Source organism: Chiloscyllium plagiosum, unplaced genomic scaffold, assembly GCF_037043375.1.
Source record: "Chiloscyllium plagiosum isolate Xiang-an unplaced genomic scaffold, Cpla_swu_hap1 HiC_scaffold_3, whole genome shotgun sequence".
Taxonomy (NCBI): domain Eukaryota; kingdom Metazoa; phylum Chordata; class Chondrichthyes; order Orectolobiformes; family Hemiscylliidae; genus Chiloscyllium; species Chiloscyllium plagiosum.
The window spans coordinates 161,668,928-161,690,652 of NW_028270141.1; the positions used below are offsets into that span (position 1 = coordinate 161,668,928).

The following is a 21,725-nucleotide window of genomic DNA, read 5'->3' on the forward strand; positions in this document are numbered from 1 at the left end:
GGGGACCTAGAATCAGGGGATGTAGAGTCAGTATGGATAGAGCTGAGAAATTCTAAGGGTAAAAAGACCCTCTTGGGAGTTATCTACAGGCCCCAAACAGTAGTCTGGATGTCAGATGTAAGTTCAATCAGGAGCTGAAATTGGCCTGTTGCAAAGATGTTACTACAGTTGTTATGGGGCTTTCAACATGCAGGTAGACTGTGAGGATCAGGATGGTATTGGGCCTCAAGAAAGAGACTTTGTGGAGTGCCTCAGCGATGGATTCTTAGAGCAGCTGGTGCTGGAGCTGACCAGGGAGAAGGCAATTCTGTATTTGGTATTGTGCAATGAACCAGAATTGGTCAGGGACCTCGAAATGAAGGAGCAATTGGGAAGTAGTGGCCATAATACAATAAGCTTCAATCTGCAATTTGAGAGGGAGAGGGTACAGTCGGAAGTGACAATATTTCAGTTGAATAAAGGGAACTATGGAGCTATGAGGGAGGAGCTGGCCAAAGTTCAATGGTGCAATACCTTAGCAGGGATGACAGTGGAGGAACAATGGCAGATATTTCTTCCAAAAAGGAAGAAAGATCCTAGGAGGAGGCATGGGTGGCCGTGGCTGATGAGGGAAGTCAAGAAACATATAAAGTTAAAAGAGAAAAAAGCCAAGACAAGTGGGAAAACAGAGGACTGGGAAGCTTTTAAAGAACAACAGAGGATTACTAAGAAGGAAATATGCAGAGAAAAAATGAGGTACGAAGGTAAACTGGCCAAAAATATAAAGGAGGATAGTAAAAGCTTTTTTAGGCATGTGAAAGGCAAAAAAATGGTTAAGACTAAAATTGGGCCCTTGAAGACAGAAACAGGGGAATATATTACGGGGAACAAAGAAATGGCAGAAGAATTGAATTGGTACTTCAGATCTGTGTTCACTGGGGAAGACACAAGCAATCTCCCTGAGGTAACAGTGGCTGAAGGACCTGAACTTAGGGAATTTATATTTGCCAGAAATTGGTGTTGGAGAGACTGTTAGGTCTGATGGTTGATAAGTCCCTGGGGCCTGATGGTCTACATCCCAGGGTACTGAAGGAGGTGGCTCGAGAAATCGTGAATGCGTTGGTGATTATTTTCCAGAGTTCGATAGATTCGGGATCAGTTCCTGCGGATTGGAGGGTGGCTAATATTGTACCACTTTTTAAGAAAGGTGGGAGAGAGAAAGCAGGAAATTATAGACCAGTTAGTCTGACCTCAGTGATGGGAAAGATGCTGGAGTCAATTATAAAGGATGAAATTATGACACGTCTGGATAGTAGTAACAGGATAGGTCAGAGTCAGCATGGATTTATGAAGGGGAAATCATTCTTGACTAATCTTCTGGAATGTTTTGAGGATGTAACTCTGAAGATGGATGAGGGAGATCCAGTGTACATGGACTTTCAGAAAGCTTTTGATAAACTCCCACATAGGAGGTTAGTGAGCAAAATTAGGGCGCATGGTATTGGGGGCAAAGTACTAACTTGGATTGAAAGTTGGTTGGCTGACAGGAGACAAAGAGTAGTGATAAACGGCTCCATTTCGGAATGGCAGGCAGTGACCAGTGGGGTACCACAGGGATCAGTGCTGGGACCGCAGCTTTTTACAATATATGTTAATGATATAGAAGATGGTATTAGTAATAACATTAGCAAATTTGCTGATGATACTAAGCTGGGTGGCAGGGTGAAATGTGAGGAGGATGTTAGGAGATTACAGGGTGACCTGGACAGGTTAGGTGAGTGGTCAGATGCATGGCAGATGCAGTTTAATGTGGATAAATGTATGGTTATCCACTTTGGTGGCAAGAACAGGAAGGCAGATTACTACCTAAATGGAATCAATTTAGGTAAAGGGGCAGTACAAAGAGATCTGGGTGTTCTTGTACACCAGTCAATGAAGGTAAGCATGCAGGTACAGCAGGTAGTGAAGAAGGCTAATAGCATGCTGGCCTTCATAACAAGAGGGATTGAGTATAGAAGCAAAGAGGTTCTTCTGCAGCTGTACAGGGCCCTGGTGAGACCACACCTGGGGTATTGTGTGCAGTTCTGGTCTCCAAATATGAGGAAAGACATTCTGGCTATTGAGGGAGTGCAGCGTAGGTTCACGAGGTCAATTCCTGGAATGGTGGGACTACCTTACACTGATAGACTGGGGCGACTGGGCTTGTATACCCTTGAGTTTAGAAGACTGAGAGGGGAACTGATTGAGACATATAAGATTATTAAAGGTTTAGACACTCTGGAGGCAGGAAACATGTTTCCGCTGATGGGTGAGTGCCGAACCAGAGGACACAGCTTAAAAATACGGGGTAGACCATTTAGGACAGAGATGAGGAGAAACTTCTTCACCCAGAGAGTGGTGGCTGTGTGGAATGTGCTGCCCCAGAGGGCAGTGGAGGCCCAGTCTCTGGATTTGTTTAAGAAAGAGTTGGATAGAGCTCTCAAGGATAGTGGAATAAAGGGTTATGGAGATAAGGCAGGAACAAGATACTGATTAAGGATGATTAGCCATGATCATATTGAATGGTGGTGCAGGCTCGAAGGGTAGAATGGCCTACTCCTGCACCTATTGTCTACCTTCAAGACCATTGGAGCGTGGCCAAGCTCTCGTGTGGAGGTTTACAATCATACCTAGTTAAGTTAAAGCGCAAGATAGTTTGTAGTGTTTATTTTCTTGAGTTTATACTATGTTGTTCTAATATTAATTGTGTTCAGTAAACGAATTTTGTTGTCTATAAATTTTATTGTCTATAAGAGTTGATTCAGTTGTTTTGCTGAATATAAGAATTTAAACATACTATGTGTCAGGTACAGTAGCAGTTATGAATGGAATCTGAAAGGTTCCTGCAGAGCAGCATGCCAAATGAAACAGCAAGCTCTGAGCTTTTCTGTTGAACAAATGTTAATAGGAGATTAGTCGGATACTCAAGGAATGTGGGACATTTACCTTTATCAGTTGAGACATAAGTTATGAGATTGGAGAGGCGATGTTGGATCTGTACAGGACTTTGGTGAGCCCACAGCTGGAGTACTGTGCACAGTTCTGGTCTCTGCACAATAGGAATGATGTGATTGCACTGGTTGGGGCGCAATGGAGATTCACTAGGATGCTGCCTGGAATGGAGCTTGTCAGCAATGAGAGGTTGGATAAATTCAGGTTGTTTCCTTTCAACCAGAGAAGGTTGAGGGGTGACCTGACAGAGTTGTGCAAGACTGAGGAGTATGGATAAGTGGTAAGAAAGTGGTTGTTCCCCCTAGGTGGCGAGTCATTAACACGGGGGTATAATTTACAGTGAGAGGCAAGAGCTTTAGAGGGGATTTGAGGAAAATGCTTTTTCACCCAGAAAGTGGTAGGGTCTGGAATGCACTGTCTCGGAGGGGAGTTGAGGTAGGAAACCTTTAAAAAGAATTTGGCTGGCTGCTAATATGTCATAACATTCAAGACGATGGGCATAGTGTGGGAAAGTGGGATCGGTGTAGACGGGTAATATATTTTTAGTCGTTCAGACCAAATGGGCCGAAGTGTCTCTTCGGTACTAAGAGTCTATGATGTATCAGAAGCTTTTCGAGTTGATCTTTGTTTTTTGCAAAAATCAGCCTATCACCAGTGCAGTTTGGGATTGATAATAAATGTTGGCCTAGCCAGAGAACCCACATCCTGGGAGCAAATTAAGAAACATATCACCATGGAGCGATTGGTCGGGGATGTTTAATCACTGGCTTATCTGGAATCCAGGTCTTAGTACATATGAAGTAACCATATCTTTTCAATTTCAGGCTGAAGAGGGAAACATCGAATACAAGGTGAGCACAGCAGCTTTGTCGTGTTTACTGTGAGTTTGTTGAAGCATAAAGACCATAAGATAGAGGAGCAAAATTAGACCATTCAGCCCATTGGGTCTGCTCCACCATTCTCTCTGTAACCCTTGATCTCCTTATTAATCAAGAACCTGTTTATTTGGCAAAATGAAAGAACTGTCGATGGTGGAAATCAGAAACAAAAACAAATTTTTTTTTTTAAAGACTCTAAATTGCTGGGCAAGCTCAGCAGCGCTGAGAGAGAAATCAGAGTTCATGTTTTGGGTCCAGTAACACTTCAATTCTGAAGGAGGATCACTGGATCTGAAGCAATAATTCTGCTTTCTCCACAGATGCTGCAAGAACCTCTGCCTTAAAAACACTCAAATGACTTGGCCTCCGCAGCCCTCTGCAGAGGTAGACAAGCAGGAGGCTGGAAGAACACAACAAGCCAGGCAGCACAGGAGGTGGAGAAGACGACGTTTTGGGTGTAACCCTTCAGTACTGGGGCCCCAATCCTGAAGGGTTGCACCCAAAACATCGACTTCTCTTCCTTCCTGATGCTGCCTGGCTTGTTGTGTTCTTCCAGCCTCCTGCTTGTCTACCTTGGCTTCCAGCAACTGCAATTGTTTTTTTGTCTCCACACCCCTCTATGGCATTGAGGTCCACAGATTCACCACTCACAAGCTGAAGGAACTCCTCATCTCAGTTTGAAAGAGTTGTTTGTCCCTTCACTCTGAGGCTGTGCCCTCCGGTCTTAATCTGTGCAGTTGGTGGAGACATCTTCTCCAGCCATCTCAGTACTCTGTAATCATCATCCCTCATCTTTCTCCACTCCAAGTACAAAGTAATGCTGTAGATGCTATAGAACAAAAACAGACGTTGCTGGAAAATCTCAGCAGGTCTGGCAGCATCTGAAGAAAAATCAGAGAATGTTTTGGGTCCAGTAACCTTCCTCAACTTCTGCTCTTGTGTTCCAATCCTGTGGAAATGAACACTAGCTACCAACTACCAATTGAACCTGCATTATCAACCTTAGAGACTCCTGAACTGAGATTTCCGAAGCTTTTTCCCATTTAGAAAATAGGCTACACTTTGTTTTTATTCCTACCACAGTACACAAGACTCTCACTTTCCAACATTGTATCCCATCTGTCACTTCTTTGCCCACATTCCTAGCCTGTCCCAAGTGCTTCTGTAGCCTCCCCGCTTCCTCAGTACTACTGACTCCCCACCTAGCTTTGTGTCATCTGAAAACTTAGCATCAATGTCGCCAGTTCCCATGTCCAAATTGTTAATGTATAATGTGAATAGTTGTGGTCCCAACACTGACCCCATGGAATTCCATTAGTCACCAGCTGCCATCCTGAAAAATACCTTTCTATGCCTACTCTCTACCTTCTGCCAGTCAGCCAATCCTCTATCCAAAGCAGTACCTTGCTGCTAACACCATGGGCTCTTCAGTTTATTTTGCAGCCTTGTGGTACCTCGTCAAAGGCATTCTGGAAATCCAAACCGATCACCCCCGCTAGCTCTCCTTTGTCTAACTTGCTCATTACCTCAAGCAGATTTGTTGAGTGTGACCTCCCCTTGACAAAGGCACGCTGACTCTGACTTATGTTACTCTGCACTTCCAAATACTCTGTAATCACATCCTTAATAATGAACACTAAAATCTTCCCCACGACCAAGGTCAGACCAACTGACCATCAGTTTCTTGTCTTCTGCCTTTCCCTCTCTTTAAAAGGGGCAATACATTAACCATTTTCCAGTTCCTCTGGGACCCTCCTGACTCCAGTGAATCCTGAAAGATCCCACAAAATCTCTGTTATTTCTTCAGCTGTCTTCTTCAAAGCTCTGGGGTGTTGCCCATCTGGTTTGGGATTTATCCACCTTCAGACCTTTCCGTTTCCCCAGCACCACCCTCACCTCAGTGATGACCACTACACTCACCTCTGCCCCTGACTCTCTCAAAGTTCTCCTCCCCTGTGTAAACTGATGCAAAGTCCTGACCCTGTTCCTCCGCCATTTCTTTGTTCCCCATTACTACCCCTCCAGCCTCAATTTCCAGCAGTCTAATGTCCACTCCCCCCCCCAACCTTTCAGATACCTAAATAAAAACTCATGCGATGTTTTACATAACTAGCTTGCTTGCCCTCATATTTCTTTATTTCTCCCCTTTTTACTTTTTGATTTATCCTCTGCTGGTTTTGTCAGCTTCCCCGCAATCTATGCATTCTCTTTTGCTTTTATATTGTCCCTGACTTCCCTTGTCGGCCACGGTTGCTTCCTCACCCCATTAGTAGGTTTCTTCTTGGGATGCACTTCTGCTCTTCCTCCTGAAACACCTCCTGAAACCCCTGCCATTGCTGCCCCATTGTCTTCCCTGCTAGACTCCCCTTCCAATTAATGCTGGTCAACGTTCCCTCTTGTCTTTGTAGTTCCCTTTACCCTGTGGTAATCCCGTTACAGCTGATTCCAGCTTCTCCCTTTCAATTCTATTCCATGAGGTCTATTTCCCTTTCTAAAGGAAAGTTAATGCAGATCTGAAACAAATAAAATCTGAAATTGCTGGAGAAACTTGGCAAGTCTGGCAGCTTCTGTAGAGAGAAAGAGAAAAAGAGACAGTGAGCTTTTTGAGCCGAGTGAAAATCTGAGTGTCTCAACAGTTAGCATGTCATTTTAGAGAGCAGTCGTGAAGTAGCTGTTGTGGGCAGAGGCTGAGCTTGGGAAAGCTGACTGTTATCTGGGCGAAGGTAACTGCTGGTTTCTGCTCTGAAAGATCCCTGAAATAACCAACAGCAAATTCAGGCTATCTGGACTGTTGGTGGAGTTTGTGGGTTGAATGTTGACCTTCAGATTGAGGTGAGTTGCTCTGACGTGTGGGTATGTATTAGGGAAAGGGTTATCATTGTACAGGCTGGTGAAGAGGGTGTGAACCTGTTTACATAGTTGGACGACTGTGCTGATGGGTTTTAGATCATGTCTGTTTCGGCTGATATCGGTTAGCCTGCAATACATTAGTCTAGTTGTTTTGTCTGAATATGCTGAACAGAGCAGGAGAGTTCCTGATGTTGCTGAACTGTTGATACTGTTCCTGCCAGGTATCTCACTGTATCGGTGTTGTCAGTTTCTTCTCTTTTGTTCCAGCTGAAGTTGGTGAATCCTTCCCAGTATCGCTTTGAGCACTTGGTCACCCAGATGAAGTGGCGATTGCAGGAGGGTCGGGGAGAAGCTGTCTATCAGATCGGGGTTGAGGACAATGGTCTCCTAGTTGGCCTGTCTGAGGAAGAGCTGCGAGCCTCTCTGAAAACGCTCCGCAGAATGGCTGAAAAGTAAGTGGTGTCTCAATCGTAATGGGTGAATGTGAGCGGAAACAACTCAGGCTCAGTTCCACTGAATCAGCATAGCAACAAGAGGAGCAAGGGGCAGGAGAGGGTTGTTCCTCAAGTGTGCTGCACCCAATTGATATAGCTGATGACTGATCAGAATGTGGCCCCAGCTGCCTGTCCCCTAACCCGGGACTTCCTTGTTGATGAATTGTTTCCCAGACTCAGCCGTGAGCACACATTCACTGGCTGTGGTTCCAGTGCTCACAGACACAGAGAGAAGCAGCGGTCACCACCAACTTCCACTTACCCACTCTCCCCTTCCACCCGTCCCCCACTCTCCCCTTCCACCCGTCCCCCGCTCTCCCCTTCCACCCGTCCCCCGCTCTCCCCTTCCACCCGTCCCCCGCTCTCCCCTTCCACCCGTCCCCCGCTCTCCCCTTCCACCCGTCCCCCGCTCTCCCCTTCCACCCGTCCCCCGCTCTCCCCTTCCACCCGTCCCCCGCTCTCCCCTTCCACCCGTCCCCCGCTCTCCCCTTCCACCCGTCCCCTGCTCTCCCCTTCCACCCGTCCCCTGCTCTCCCCTTCCACCCGTCCCCCGCTCTCCCCTTCCACCCGTCCCCCGCTCTCCCCTTCCACCCGTCCCCCGCTCTCCCCTTCCACCCGTCCCCCGCTCTCCCCTTCCACCCGTCCCCCGCTCTCCCCTTCCACCCGTCCCCCGCTCTCCCCTTCCACCCGTCCCCCGCTCTCCCCGTCCCCCGCTCTCCCCTTCCACCCGTCCCCCGCTCTCCCCTTCCACCCGTCGCCCACTCCCTTCCACCCGTCCCCCCAGCTCTCCTCTCTTCCCCTCTCCCCCCCTCTGTTTGTTCCACCACATTCTAGGCAAGATCCACCCAGTCACTAGACACCTGCACTTCCCAGCCCCTCACTAGTTTGGAAATATTTTATCTTTTCGCTTTCTCTGCCGCTTCTTTGTTTCATCCCCCCATCTTCAATGTCTGAACCCATTCTCAATCTTGTGCACATCCTCTTGCAGTCTCCTCCTAACATAGCCTGCCATCCAGTTTGGTCTGTTTTCAGTTCTCTGTGGAAGTGATGTGTGTTAGATTGATGGTTGCTCTAGTTCACCTTGTATCTAAGTTGTTGCTTGTTGTGTGCAGGGTTGGAGCAGATATCACAATCCTCCGAGAGCGTAATGTGGAATATGACATGGACTCCCCGAGGCGGATAGCTGAGGTTTTGATCCGGAAAGTTCCCGATGATCAGCAGGTACGCCCCTGACAGACCGCCACTCCCCACACCCCCATCCTCCTCGGTACCTTGCAGCCCTACCAACAAACAGCAGCTAAAGCAGACATCCAGCTAGGCGGCAGTGTCTTGCCAACAGTCTGGGGAGATCAATGCTCACATGGTGAGGTGATGAGAATTAGGAGCATGAAGAAGCTATTCAGCCCCTCAAGCTTACTCCTCGACTCTTCGAGGTTGTGGCCTGAACTTCGTTTCCTGCCCCACCAGTTGACTGTTAAAGCTTCTCATCGAAGTCAGTCACCCAGCATTCACTGCTCTACAGGCCCAAATCAATGGTTTAACACCCCTCCAGGAAGTTACTGTCAAATTCACTCCATCATTCCCCAGCTCTTCCCAGTTCCAGACTTTCCCATAAAGGGGAACATAATTAGCCACACTGTCAACCCCCTTGCTCCACATTTCGATAGAATCGAGTGCACTTCTTTTTTTCTAAAATTGAATGAATAAGTGATGAGTGACTGTCCTATCACCCTCTCTCTGTAAAAGTCCTACATTCAGGCTGTTTGTGCTGGCATGACATTATGTTCAAAATGCAGACTAGCCTCACAGCTGTTAACTGAGAGAGCTGTACCCTCATCATTCCAGAGGTCAGGAGGGCTCTAAGTCAACATCAACCAGCAAAGGGCTCGGCTACTCCAGGGGCATTGCAGATACAGGATCAGAGAGAAGCAGCAGGACTGTCTCCCAGGATGGGACACGGCTCAGTGTCACCTTCAGGCTGGGAATATTTGCAAGGGCATTGATCAGCAAAAAAACCCAAGATTTAAAATGCTGTAGTGTTGTCTGTAATTTGGAGTATTAAAAAATAATTTTGTGCAGCAATGTCCTCTGTGACTGAAGTTTGAGTAAGGAGATATTTGAAAGGATATCCCTGCTTTCTGAGCATCTCTTCTTGAGGTGACTGTAATGTTCACTCTTGGATTCCATTGCAGTTTCTTGACCTGCGGGTGGCAGTTCTGGGCAATGTGGACTCAGGGAAGTCAACCCTGCTAGGTGTGCTGACACAAGGCGAGCTGGATAATGGCCGTGGGCGAGCACGCCTGAACCTGTTCAGACATCTGCATGAGATCCAGTCCGGCCGAACATCCAGCATCAGCTTCGAGATCCTGGGATTCAACAGCAAGGGCGAGGTAGGCCTGGGACTCAGCCTGTGTTATACTGAGCTGCTGGGGCTCACTGAGGAAGCAGCAGGCCTCGACCAGTGTTTCGCATCTTCTCCTTTACTTTGTGAAGGTTTCTAGGCCTGGTGTGATTGCAGTACAGCTGTGCACTTGGACTGCAATGGTTTAGGAAGATAGCTCCCCCTCCACTGCCAAGAAAATTGGAGATGACAGTGAAATGTCAGCTACATTAACCATGAAAGTTCACTCACCTGGTGCTCACAGTGTGATGTACATGACAGAGCCTGACCCCCTTCCCTAGGCTTCGTGAGCAGTAAAGAGTATTCCCGGGTGTTTCTGGCTGCCTTCTCTTCCCTTTGGGGTTTGGGCGAAGTCAGCATTTACCCATTCCTAGTTGCCCTTGAACTGAGTGTTGTCACTTGGGTTTGGAGTGCATGAGGCCAGACTGACTATGGAAGATTTCCTTCCCTGAAGAATATTCCCAGTGATCAATGAATGTTATATTTGAGTCACCATTACTGAGAGCAGGTTTGTGAATTGAAATTCAATTCATCTCAACTGCTGGGGACCCCATGTCCCCAGGCAGTCTGTCCAGCGACGTCCCCACAATGTGGGAAGCGTGCAGCCGCCCGTCCATTCCTCCCTCCCTGAGAGGGTAACACTGGTTCAAAGAGCTGGATGGCCTGAGATGGGACTGCCTCTGAGCTGCTGGTGGTGCTGTTGATCTTTGAACTCTGATATTGAATGGCACTGGCACTGTGCTCCCAGGAGAATGATTAGTGGTTTGCTGTTTAAGATCCACTCATGACCAGGTACTGGATCACACTGGGTCCTGTCAGCTCGCCACTCATTACATTGTCAGTATTTGTTCTCAGGAGTCATGTTTCTATATTGTGCTGCTTGTGTCTCACTGTAGGTGGTGAATTACAGTGATTCCCGGACAGCAGAGGTCATCTGTGAAAGTGCCTCGAAAATGATCACCTTTATTGACCTGGCAGGGCACCACAAGTACCTAAAAACCACAATCTTCGGCCTCACAAGCTACTGCCCTGACTTTGCCATGCTTGTTGTCAGTGCCAACACTGGCATAGGTATGTTCTCTGGGGAGATGGTATGATAATAGGATGCTGGGAATGGGTGTGTGGTACAGGGCCACTGAATAAGATCAGTCAGTGCTCCTGATCACTATCCATTGAGCTCTGTTATCAGGTGACCATTCTTGAATGTTGGAGAGTAGGCTCAGGCTAAATCAGCTCTTCCATTGTGATGATGTGGGGAAAGTTGGCAAGGGATGAATCCTGAGTGGGAGCCAGTAGTTCAGAGCAACTGTGCTGAGGTCTATCAGTCTCACCGTTCAGACTGATGCTGGAATTCCTTGTTGCAAGCAAACCCCTCACGTGGAAAATGGTTCATCACTGAACTGTAGAGTTGTGTTCAGTGTTCGTGGAGTCCCAAATGCAATGCAACAGCCCTTTCTCCTCTCTATCCTTATTGCTCACTCTTCATCTCACGCATTCTCTCTCCTCCCTAAAAGAAAGAGAAATGACTTCCTGTCCATTCAGGAACTGACCTATAGGGTTAGGTCAATTTGAGTGGCCAACTGTTCTCAGTACAGCCCTGCCAGAATGTTCCTGCCAGGCTCGTAGCACTGTTCAGTCAGGAGACTGGATCCGCATTCTTGGGTTTTGAAGAATGACTGGTGATCTCATTGAAACATAAAGCAGGGCTCGACAGGGTAGACAGGCAGGGTATACCACCCTGGTAGGTAGGGGATTGAAACAAGGGGGTTCAGGGTAAGGGGCATATCGTTTAAGTGGAATTTCTTCCCTCAGAGGGTGGTGAACCAGAGGCAGCAGAGACCAAGTTACTGAGTATGTTTAACACAAAGAGCAATAGCATTCTGCATGTTAAAAACATGAAGGGAGACAGGGTGGGGCCGGAGAATGGTGCTGAAGTGGAAGATTGAGTTGAAACAGGTTTGAGCACAATGGCCTATTCCTGTTCCAGTGTCACATTCTGTCCCATTTGCCAGGACTGGCCAGCTGATGCCCTGGAGAACTGGGCTCTGGTCAGTCTGGTTTGAGTGCTCACAGGGGCTCAGTGCTTTGACATGGTGCAACTCATTGCAGCTGGGTGACTGCTGAGGTATTTCCCCTTGTGTTCCCAGTTTCTGGAAATTCATTGATGGATCAGGGACCCTTGCTGGCTCACTCTGATCTGGTCACATGCTGCTGTTTTAACACCACTGACTCTTTGTCCCTTACTGTTGTCTTATGTCTGCAGCTGGCACTACACGTGAGCACCTGGGCTTGGCCATGGCTCTCAAAGTGCCCTTCTTCATTGTTATCAGTAAGGTCGACTTGTGCACAAAGGCTACCATTGATCGCACCGTCAAACAGTTGGAACTGGTCCTGAAGCAGCCAGGATGTAACAAAGTTCCCCTGCTTGTGTCAAGCAGTGATGATGCAGTAACTGCCGCTCAGCAGTTTGCACAGTCTCCCAGGTAAGGACTGGTTCGGAAATGCACCAGGACAGCACTAGGGTTCTCAGTCAGCAAAGTACACATTCAGCTTCACCATCACCAGCCTCGCTCGGGCTCTTGCCGCTGCTCTCTGCCGCGCTCTCCCCTCCCCTCTCAGTTCCTGCTTTGGTCCAGTAACGTGAGCTTTCATTTGTTTATCTTTTCTTATGGCATGGAGATCACTGGTAAGTCTCGCATTCATTCCTGATCACCTCCTGAACGGAGTGATTCACTTAGCCATTTCAGAGGGTAGTTAAGCAGATGTGTTTTTCAAACAATCAATGGTAGTCATCATGCTCACCAAGATTGAGACCAGGTTTTACAAACATACAGAGGAAGGACAGCAATCAGCTACCCAGTCCCTGCTCCACCGTTCAGAGTTAGACAGGTGTTCGAGGTGACAGTGGGAGAGCACTTTGGTGATAGTGACCACAACACCATACAGTTTAAATTTGTTACTGAAAAGGAAGAAGATGGTGTGCAAGATACAGCAAAATCTGACCAAAGTAGACTGGGAACAGTGACCTCTGTGTAAATCTACAGCAAAACAGGTGGGGAAACTAGTGGAGAAAATTCTGAATTAAAGCCAATGGAGAGGCAAAGTTTTCTCAGGGATAGTCAGCACAGCTTTGTCAGAGGGAGGGCATGCCTAACAAATTTGATTGAATTTTTCAAGGTGGTGACCAACTGTGTAGATGAGGATCGTGCAGTTGATATGGATTTCAGTGCGGCCTTTGACAAGGTCCTACAGGGGAAACTGATACAGAAGGTAAAAGCTGATGGTGTTCAGGGTATCTTGGCATGTTGCATCTGGAATTAGCTTAGAGACAGGAGACAGAGGGTAGTGGAAGAAGACTGTTTGTGTGCCTGGAGCCCGTGTGCAGTGGCGGCCCACAGGGATCCATGCTGGGTCCCTTACTGTTCATGATATTCATAAACAACACGGATAAGAATGTAGGAGATACGATAATAGGAGATGATATGAGGATTGGCCAGGTGGTTGACAATGAGGAAGACGGTCTTAGGTTACAGGAAGATATGAATCAATTGGGCAAATTAGTGGCACATGGAGTTTAACCCTGATGCACTTTGGAAAAAGGAACAAGCCAAGGGAATACTCCGTGAGTAGTAGCACAAGAGCAAGCTGAGAGGAACTTGGGGTGTCTGTCCACAGGCCCCTGAAGATGGGGGACAGGTTAATAGGGGAGTTTAGAAGGAATATGGGACAATTGCATTTATCAGTCATTGCAGAAGTTGAGAGAGCAGGGAGGTGATGTTGGACAGCCCTCTGGTTAGGGCCACAGCTGGAGTACTGTGTGCGGTTCTGGTCCCCACTCTATAGGAAGGATGGGATTACACTGGAGAGGGTGCAGAGGGAGATCCACCAGGATACTCCCTGGAATGGAGTATCTCAGTGATGAAGAGAGGCTGGATAAGCTCAGGCTGGTTTCTTTAGAGCAGAGAAGGCTGAGGGGGGACTGATCGAGGTGTGTAAGATAACGAGGGGCATGGACTGGGTGGGGAGAGAGCAGCTGTTTCCCTTAGTCGAAGGGTCAGTAACGAAGAGGAATAATTTTAAGTGAGGTTTGGAGGGGTGAAAGGGATTTTGAGGGAAATGATTTTCGCCCAGAAGGTGGTGGGGGTCTGGAATGCACTACCTGGGAGGGGAGTTGAGCCAGGAAACCTCATAGCCTTTGAAAGGTGCTTGGATGACCATTTGAAGAAAGAGGCAGACAGCTTCCTAATTTCCATATTAAATGGGGCACCTCTTATTTTAAAACTCTGTCCCTCATTTCAGTTCCATTCACGAGGGAAAACATCCTTTCCATATCCACCCTGTCACGTCTCCCGCAGGGACACGTGTTTAATAAGATCATCATGTTCTTCTAGGCTCCCGTTGATAAAGGCCCAACTCCTTCAACCTTTTCTCGAAAAATGTTTTTCATTCAGTGACTTGGGTGTCGCCGGCTGGTCCCAGCATTTATCTCCCGTCCTTTAGTTGCCCTTGGGAAGGTGGTGGTGAGTTGTCGTCTTGAACCATTGAAATCCATATGCTGTGGGTTGACCTGCAATGCTCTTAAGGGAATTGCACAATTTTCACCTAGGAGGGGACACTGAAGGAGCAGTGATATATTTCCGTGTCAGAATGGTGAGTGGCTTGGAGGGGAACTTACAGGGGTAGTGTTCCTATATATCTGCAGCTCTTGTCCTTTTAGGAGGAAGTGGTCATGGGTTTGGAAGATGCTGGCTAAGAATCTTCAGTGAATTCCTGCAGTGCATCTTGTAGATAGTATGCAGTGCTGCTACTGAGCATCAGTGGTAGAGGGAGTGGATGCGGTGTCGATCAAGCAGTCCCCTTTGCTCCACTCTGTCGAATGCAGCCTCTCCCCTCCCCTCTGGAATCCAGCTCTTTTGTCCATGTTTGACCCAAGGCTGGAATGAGGTCAGGAGCTGAGTGACCCTGGGGGAACCCAAACTGGGTGTCACTGAGCAGATTATTGCTGAGCGGGTGATGCTTGATAGTGCTGTTACTGACCCCTTCCAAAACTTTACTGAGGATTGAGGGGAGACTGATGGGGCGGTAATTGGCTGGGTTGGATTTGTCCTGCTTTTTATGTACAGGACATACCTTGGCAATGGCATCAGCCTGACGATGTGGAACAGTGTTCCACTATAGCTGCATCACTGGTGTTTGCTGTATGAGAGGCTGTGGTGTCGTGAGTAATGCCATTGAATAGAAATGCAGAGGTCTAAGGTCACTAGTTCAAATCCCAGCACAGCTGGTGGAATTGAGGTTTAATGTTGGGTTGTATGTTTGAGGTGATCATCTCTTATTAAAAAAAACTCCAGATCCACTCCCTGTGAACTGCCTTCTGAAATGACTAAGTGAGCCATTCAGTTTAAGAGACTTTGGGTAAGCCAGCTGCTGCCGGCATCGTGTGTACTGCCCGTGTCCCAGCAAAGAATCAAGGAGGAAGCAATAGTCATGTAGTTATTTAACACTCTGAGCTCGAACATCATCATCTTTCTCCCCATCATTGACCCAATTGTTGTTCTTGGCTCCCTGCATGTTTCTTTTGCTGCTTTGCTACTCTCTGCACAGACGCTGCAGAGATTGTCCGCCACTGCCTATCTAACCTGAATGGATGTATTTTACTTCTCCGTTAATCTCTTTTTTTTTTGTTCTGTTTAGCATCACTCCAATATTTACCCTGTCGAGTGTGAGTGGCATCAACCTGGATATGCTGAAAGTATTTCTCAATGTGCTGCCACCATTAACCAACAGTAAGCAACAGGAGGAGCTCATGCAGCAACTGACTGAGTTTCAGGTAAATGGATCTGCGAGGGAGATTACCTGACTCTGTATCTCCAGGCAATAGAAACAACCTGCATTTACAACAACAGCTGTAATGCAGGAAACAGACAATTTACATCCAGCTGTCTCAAATGGCATTTAATCATTATTTCATTAAGGAATGTCGGTTATGGGATAGTTATTGACCAGGGTACTGGACACCTTCAAATAATACCTGGGGATTCTTTAAAATAAAATGGATGTACATGTGCCCCTTAGTGCTGACCCTCCATCAGTTCAGCACCCTCTCAACACTGACGCTCGGACGGCGCGGCGCTCCCTCGGCGCCGACGCTCGGACGGCGCGGCGCTCCCTCGGCGCCGACGCTCGGACGGCGCGGCGCTCCCTCGGCGCCGACGCTCGGACGGCGCGGCGCTCCCTCGGCGCCGACACTAGGACGGTGCGGCACTCCTTCGGCGCTGACGCTCGGGCGGTGCTCCCAAAGTTGATCTCCCTCTGTTTTGTCTTGTCAAGCACTGTAGTTTGTTGGTATGGAAGGGAATGGGTTGGAAACATTTCAGATAGCGTTAGCCAATTGTGAAGTTTATGATCTCTTGTTCCTATATCTCCTCCAGGTTGATGAAATCTACTCTGTCCCTGATGTGGGGACAGTTGTTGGTGGGACCTTGTACAGGTAAGTATGTCCCAACTGTTTCCAACTGTCTCTTCTGGGCCCATTGCTGGAGTTTGTGAAAGAACGGGATGCTTAGGCTGTCTACAGCTGGGACTATATGGTTGAAGATAGAACTCGCTGAAAATGGTGTTTGTAGAAGTTGTTTAATTTTCAAAGAGCCACTGGAGCTGGATGAACTGTGGATCATCCGGAAGGCTGAGGGGGAAGTTGAGAGGATGTACAGGGAGGTGGTCACTCCTCAGACACAGGATAAGGACAGCTGGGTTACTGTCGGGGAGGAAAGGGAACCAACAGATAAGGCAGGCATCCCTTGTGGCCATTCCCCTCAGCAATAAGTATACCGTTTTGGATATTGCTGGTGGGGACTACCAGGGGAAAGCCATACTTGTCAGGTTTCTAGCATTGAGCCTGGCACTGTGGCTCAGAAGGGAAGGGGTGAGACTAGAAAAGCGCTAGTGGTAGGGGACTCTATAGTTAGATGGATTGACAGGAGATTTTGTGGTCAGGAATGGGACTCCTGGAAGGTATGTCACCTCCCCAGTGCCAGGGTCCGGGATGTTGCTGATAAGGTTGACAAGATTCTGAAGGGGTAGGGTGAGCAGCCAGAACTCACGGTACATATTGGCACCAATGACAAAGTGGCGAAAGGGATTGAGTATCTGAAAAGTGGCTAAAGAGAGCTAGGTTGGAAGCTGAAGAGTTGGACGAGTAGAGTAGTGTTCTCAGGTTTGCCACGAGATAATGAGGTGTGGAACTGGCAGCGAGTGCAGCTTAACATATGGCTGCGAGGCTGGTGCAGGAGGGAGGGCTTCAGGTACCTAGACCATTGGGATACCTTCTGGGGAAGGTGGGACCTGTACATGAAGGACGGGTTGTACCTGAACTGGAGGGGCATAAATGTCCTGGGTGGGAGATTTGCTCGTGTGGTTCGGGAGGGTTTAAACTAGTTTGGCAAGGGGGTGGGACCAGAGCTACTTATCTGAGAAGGGGGTAATTGTAGATGGGGCAGTGACAGGATGTAGTGAATCTATTGGGAAGATTTCTCACGCGATGAAACAAAGGGATCGGTTAAAGTGTGTCTGTTTTAACGCAAGGAGTGTCAGAAATAAGAGTGATGAACTTCAAGCATGGATCAGTACTTGGGGCTATGTTGTTGTGGCCATAACTGATACATGGGTTTTACAGGGGCAGGAATGGTAGCTAGATGTTCCAGGGTTTAGAACTTTGAAAAAGAGCAGGGAGGGTAGAAAAAGAGGAGGGGGTGTAGCATTGCTATTCAGAGAGTGAGTCACAGCTACAGAAACGAAGGTTGTTGAAGGTTTATCTACTGAGTCAGTATGAGTGGAAGTTAGGAACAGCAAGGACACAGCCACCTCATTGGGGGTTTTCCACAGACCCCCCTAATAGCAGTAGGGAGATTGAAAATCTCATAGGCAGGCAGATTTTGGGAAAAATGCAGATGTAGCAGGGTTGTTGTTATGGGTGATTTCAACTTTCCCAATATCGACAGGAACCTCCTTAGTGCAGATGGTTTGGATGGAGCCGTTTCTGTCAGGTGTGTTCAGGAGGGTTTCCTTACTCAGTATGTAGACAGACTGAGGAGGGGAGAGGCCATTTTGGATTTGGTGCTCGGAAACGAGCCAGGACAGGTGTCAGATCTCACGGTGGGAGAACACTTTGGTGACAGTGACCACAACTGCCTCACATTTACCATAGCCTTGGAGAGGGAAAGGAGCAGTTACCGAGGGAAGATATTTAATTGGAGAAAAGGAAATTACGATGCTAATAGATAGGAGTTGCGAAGTACAGTTTGAGAGCAACTGTCCACAGGGCACAACAGACATGTGGAAACTGTTTAAGGAGCAGTTGTTGCGAGTGATGCATAAATTTCCACAGGCAAGAAGGGGTAAGATTAAGGAGTCTTGGATGACAAGAACAGAGGAGCTTCTCATCAAAAGGAAGAAGGCAGCTTACGTAAGGTGGAGGAAACAAGGATGTAGCACACCTTTAGAGGATTACAGGCTTGCTAGAAAGGAGTTTAAAAATGGACTAAGGAGAGGCAGGAGGGGGCACGAAAAAGGCTTGGCGGGAAGGATTAGGGAGAACCCAAAGGTATTTTACTCTTACGTGAGGAGTAAGAGAATGATCAGGGAGAAGGTAGGGCCAATCGGGGTAGCGTAGGGAACTTGGGTGTGGAGTCTGAGCAGATAGGGGAAGCCCTAAATGCTTCCTTTTTTACTTTGGTTTTCACCGAAGGAAAGGGACCCGTTGTAAATGAGAACTTTGAGGAGCAGGGAAACAGCCTTGAACAGATCGAGATTGATGAAGTTGATGTGCTGGAAATTTTGGAAAACATTAAGATTGATAAGTCCCCAGAGCCAGACCAGATTTATCCGAGGCTGCTCCAGGAAGCAAGAGATTGTTAAGCCGCTGGCGAAGATCTTTGCTTCCTCACTGTCCACAGGATTTGTATTGGAGGATTGGAAGGAGTAATAGGGAAATCCCTGGCAATTACAGACCAGTCAGTCTTATGTCTGTGGTCAGCAAAGTTTTGGAAAGAATTCTGAGGGATAGGATTGATGACTATTTGGAAAAGCTTAGAGTGATTAAAGGCAGTTAGCATGGCTTTGTGAGGGGCAGATCATGCCTCACAAATCTTATTGAGTTCTTTGAGGGGTTGTCGAGGAAGGTTGAGCAGTGAATGTGGTGTATATGTACTTCAGCAAGGCATTTGATAAGGTTCCCCATAGTAGGCTTATTCATAAAGTCAGGAGATATGGGATACAGGGAGATTTGACTCTGGATTCAGAATTGGTTGGCTGACAGAAGGCAGAGAGTGGTTGTAGATGGAAAGTATTCTGCCTGGAGGCCAGTGTTGAGTGGGGTCCCACAGGGCTCTGTTCTTGGGCCTCTGCTCTTTGTAGTTTTTATAAATGACTTGGATGAGGAGGTTGAGGGGTGGGTTAGTAAATTTGCCGATGACACAAAGGTTGGAGGTGCCGTCGATAGTATCGAGGGCTACTGCAGGCTGCAGCGCGACATAGGCAGGATGCAGAGCTGGGCTGAGAAATAGCAGATGGAGTTCACCTGGATAAATGCGACGTGATGCATTTTGGAAGGTCGAACTTGAATGCTGAATATAGGATTAAAGACAGGATGCTTGGCAGTGTGGAGGGACAGTGGGATCTTGGTGTTCGAGTGCATTGATCTCTCAAAGTTGCCACCCAAGTGGATAGGGTTGTTAAGAAAGCATATGGTGTTTTGGCTTTCATTAACAGGGAGATTGAGTTTAAGAGCCGCGAGGTTTCAGCACAGTGAGGCTGGGGGCGTGAAAGGGGCAAGGTTTGAGAGTATCTGGCTCAGACCGGGCTGGTAATGGCCTGACTTCAAAAGATTGGGGCATGGGAGATTGCTTTCGTCATTGTAAACAATTTAATCCATTTAACAAGGAGAATACAGAGGTACGATTTCCTCTGGTTGTGGGAGTGAGGAGTTTGAACAAGTGGGCAGCAGCTTAATGTTGAAGCTGGGTTTTTCGGGGGTGGGGGGGGCAGCTGGTGTCAGAAAGACACCCTCACACAGGGATGGGAATCTGGACCCTCCCTCCCCGAGCTGTGGTGGTTGGTGAGAGATCGGAGCTTTGAAAGCCAAGTTGCATGCCCTCGGATCCCTCAACGGGTGGGTAAGGAGTTAGTTGAAATCATCCCTCACCCCTCACCCTGGTTGTTTTGACTGACAGCTCCTCAAGGCTATGGTTTTATCTCTCTCTGTCTCTCTCACTTCTAGTGGCATTTGCAGAGAAGGGGAGCAGCTGGTTGTGGGCCCCACAGACAACGGCAAGTTCCTGCCTCTGAAAGTGTGCAGTATCCAGCGAAACCGTTCTGCTTGTCGAGTGCTGAGAGCAGGACAGGCTGCTACTCTGGCCCTGGGCAACTTCGACAGAGCCCTTCTGCGTAAGGTGGGTATCCAGTTCAGCATTGGCCTGGCCTACTGTCTGTTCCTCAGGCAGTCCAGGGGCTCTGGCACCTCTACGCTCCTCATTTTAAAGTTAGGCCCATTATCTTGACAAGCAAAGCGCAGTTTGGAAAGTTAGAATACAGGTTGTGGAGGGGCATGAAAGGCCACATCTTCCTCCAGGAAGCAGCTGGTTGCACTGACTTAATATAAACTCCATCTATTCAGGCTGTTCTAGAGAGCACGGCCTGCCCAGTGGAGTCACTGTCCTGGAGAATGGATCACTTGTCTTTTGCACGCGCTGCTGGGGTTAATAGTGATGGAGAACACGATCAGTTTGGGTCAAAACTCTTGGATTTTAATTAACTCTGTCTCTGGCCCAGGGCATGGTAATGGTGAGTCTCGAGATGCACCCAACTGTCAGCTCACTGTTTGAATCCGAGATTGTACTGCTCTTCCACGCAAAGACGTTCCGTAAGGGATTCCAGGTGACGGTGCACGTTGGTAATGTACGGCAGACTGCCATTGTGGAGCTGATCCATGGCAAGGTAAGTGATAGTTCCAGCCACCATGCATTAGCAAGATTATGCATTCGGCTCCTACCCCAACCCTCCCCCCCCCTCACTGAAATCTGACTGGAGTTGCTTGTTTCAGGAGGATTTGAGAACAGGGGAGAAAGCCGTTGTCCGTTTCCGTTTTATTAAACATCCGGAATACCTGAAAGTGGGAGCCAAGCTGCTCTTCCGGGAAGGAGTGACAAAAGGGATTGGTCACGTGACAAAGGTTCTAGATGAACTGAAGTGCTGAGTGCGTGTGTACTGGAGAACATGGTTCCCTGGGATCATCTCACAAGGCAACGTCAGTGAACCCAAGACTGACTTCCAGCAGCAATAGCTGGTCCCATTCAAACACAACGTTACCTGTGTCACTGACTCAGCTTCAAGGCATCCCCAGTATCTCCAACCCGATTAAAGATCAAAGCACCCTTTACCGTGTCTCCTTGCTGGAAGAATTCTTGCCCCTGCTCTCTCAGTCCAACATTCTCTCACTCTGTATCTCGTACCCATCTGCTGATTTATCACTTTATGCTGCCAGGCAAAGCAGACTATCAAATCATACCTGGAAGCTTTGTGCGATGCACCCACCTGCTTCCTCCAGAGCTTTAGGCTGGACTATTGCATTGTGGAATCTGTTCATTGAGGGTTTTTCACAGCCTCTAATTCAGCATCAATTGGCAAAGCTAGACTCCTCAAAGTGGCATTCTACCAAAGTAACGCTCTCTGGTAACAGCAGAATCCTCAATAGCACAGAGGGACCTTTACTTTGACTGTAACCCTGTGCTATTCCTGTCCTCAGTTTTTAATGGGGACAGTGTCGAGGGAGCTTTACTCTGAATCTAACCCTGTGCTGGAACAGTCTTTTGTGGTTGGATGTTGAGGGTGGGATCACCAACAGGAGGGTCTCTGAGAACAAAAGGATCTCTTTAGTTTGCCTTGCAGCCAGTGCTGTGCAGTCGGTTTCTGGTCTGCAGCTGGGGGCATGACTTCATTTTACTGAGTCCAGTCAGTGCCTTCTAATGGTAGCTGGTAGTTTTCATGTGTGATATAGGACAGTTCATGTATATTGTGTTTCTGTATATAACAGATGTACAGAGAAATTTGTTTTAAATAAAAGTTTAATTCACTGTT

At 47.8% G+C, this 21,725-nt stretch overlaps 1 protein-coding gene across 1 annotated transcript in view; it reads left to right on the top strand.

The window, feature by feature from the left end:
• Window positions 1–21,725, top strand: part of LOC122548580 (GTP-binding protein 2) — a 33,493-nt gene extending 11,768 nt beyond the window's left edge. Inside the window, exons 2-12 of the mRNA XM_043687418.2 lie at window positions 3,795–3,821; window positions 6,966–7,150; window positions 8,305–8,413; window positions 9,385–9,582; window positions 10,490–10,664; window positions 11,857–12,076; window positions 15,288–15,423; window positions 16,025–16,083; window positions 19,870–20,041; window positions 20,421–20,585; window positions 20,692–21,725. Coding sequence (XP_043543353.2) covers window positions 3,795–3,821; window positions 6,966–7,150; window positions 8,305–8,413; window positions 9,385–9,582; window positions 10,490–10,664; window positions 11,857–12,076; window positions 15,288–15,423; window positions 16,025–16,083; window positions 19,870–20,041; window positions 20,421–20,585; window positions 20,692–20,844 — 1,599 coding nt within the window. The 3' untranslated portion in view covers window positions 20,845–21,725. The remainder of the gene's footprint in view (window positions 1–3,794; window positions 3,822–6,965; window positions 7,151–8,304; window positions 8,414–9,384; window positions 9,583–10,489; window positions 10,665–11,856; window positions 12,077–15,287; window positions 15,424–16,024; window positions 16,084–19,869; window positions 20,042–20,420; window positions 20,586–20,691) is intronic.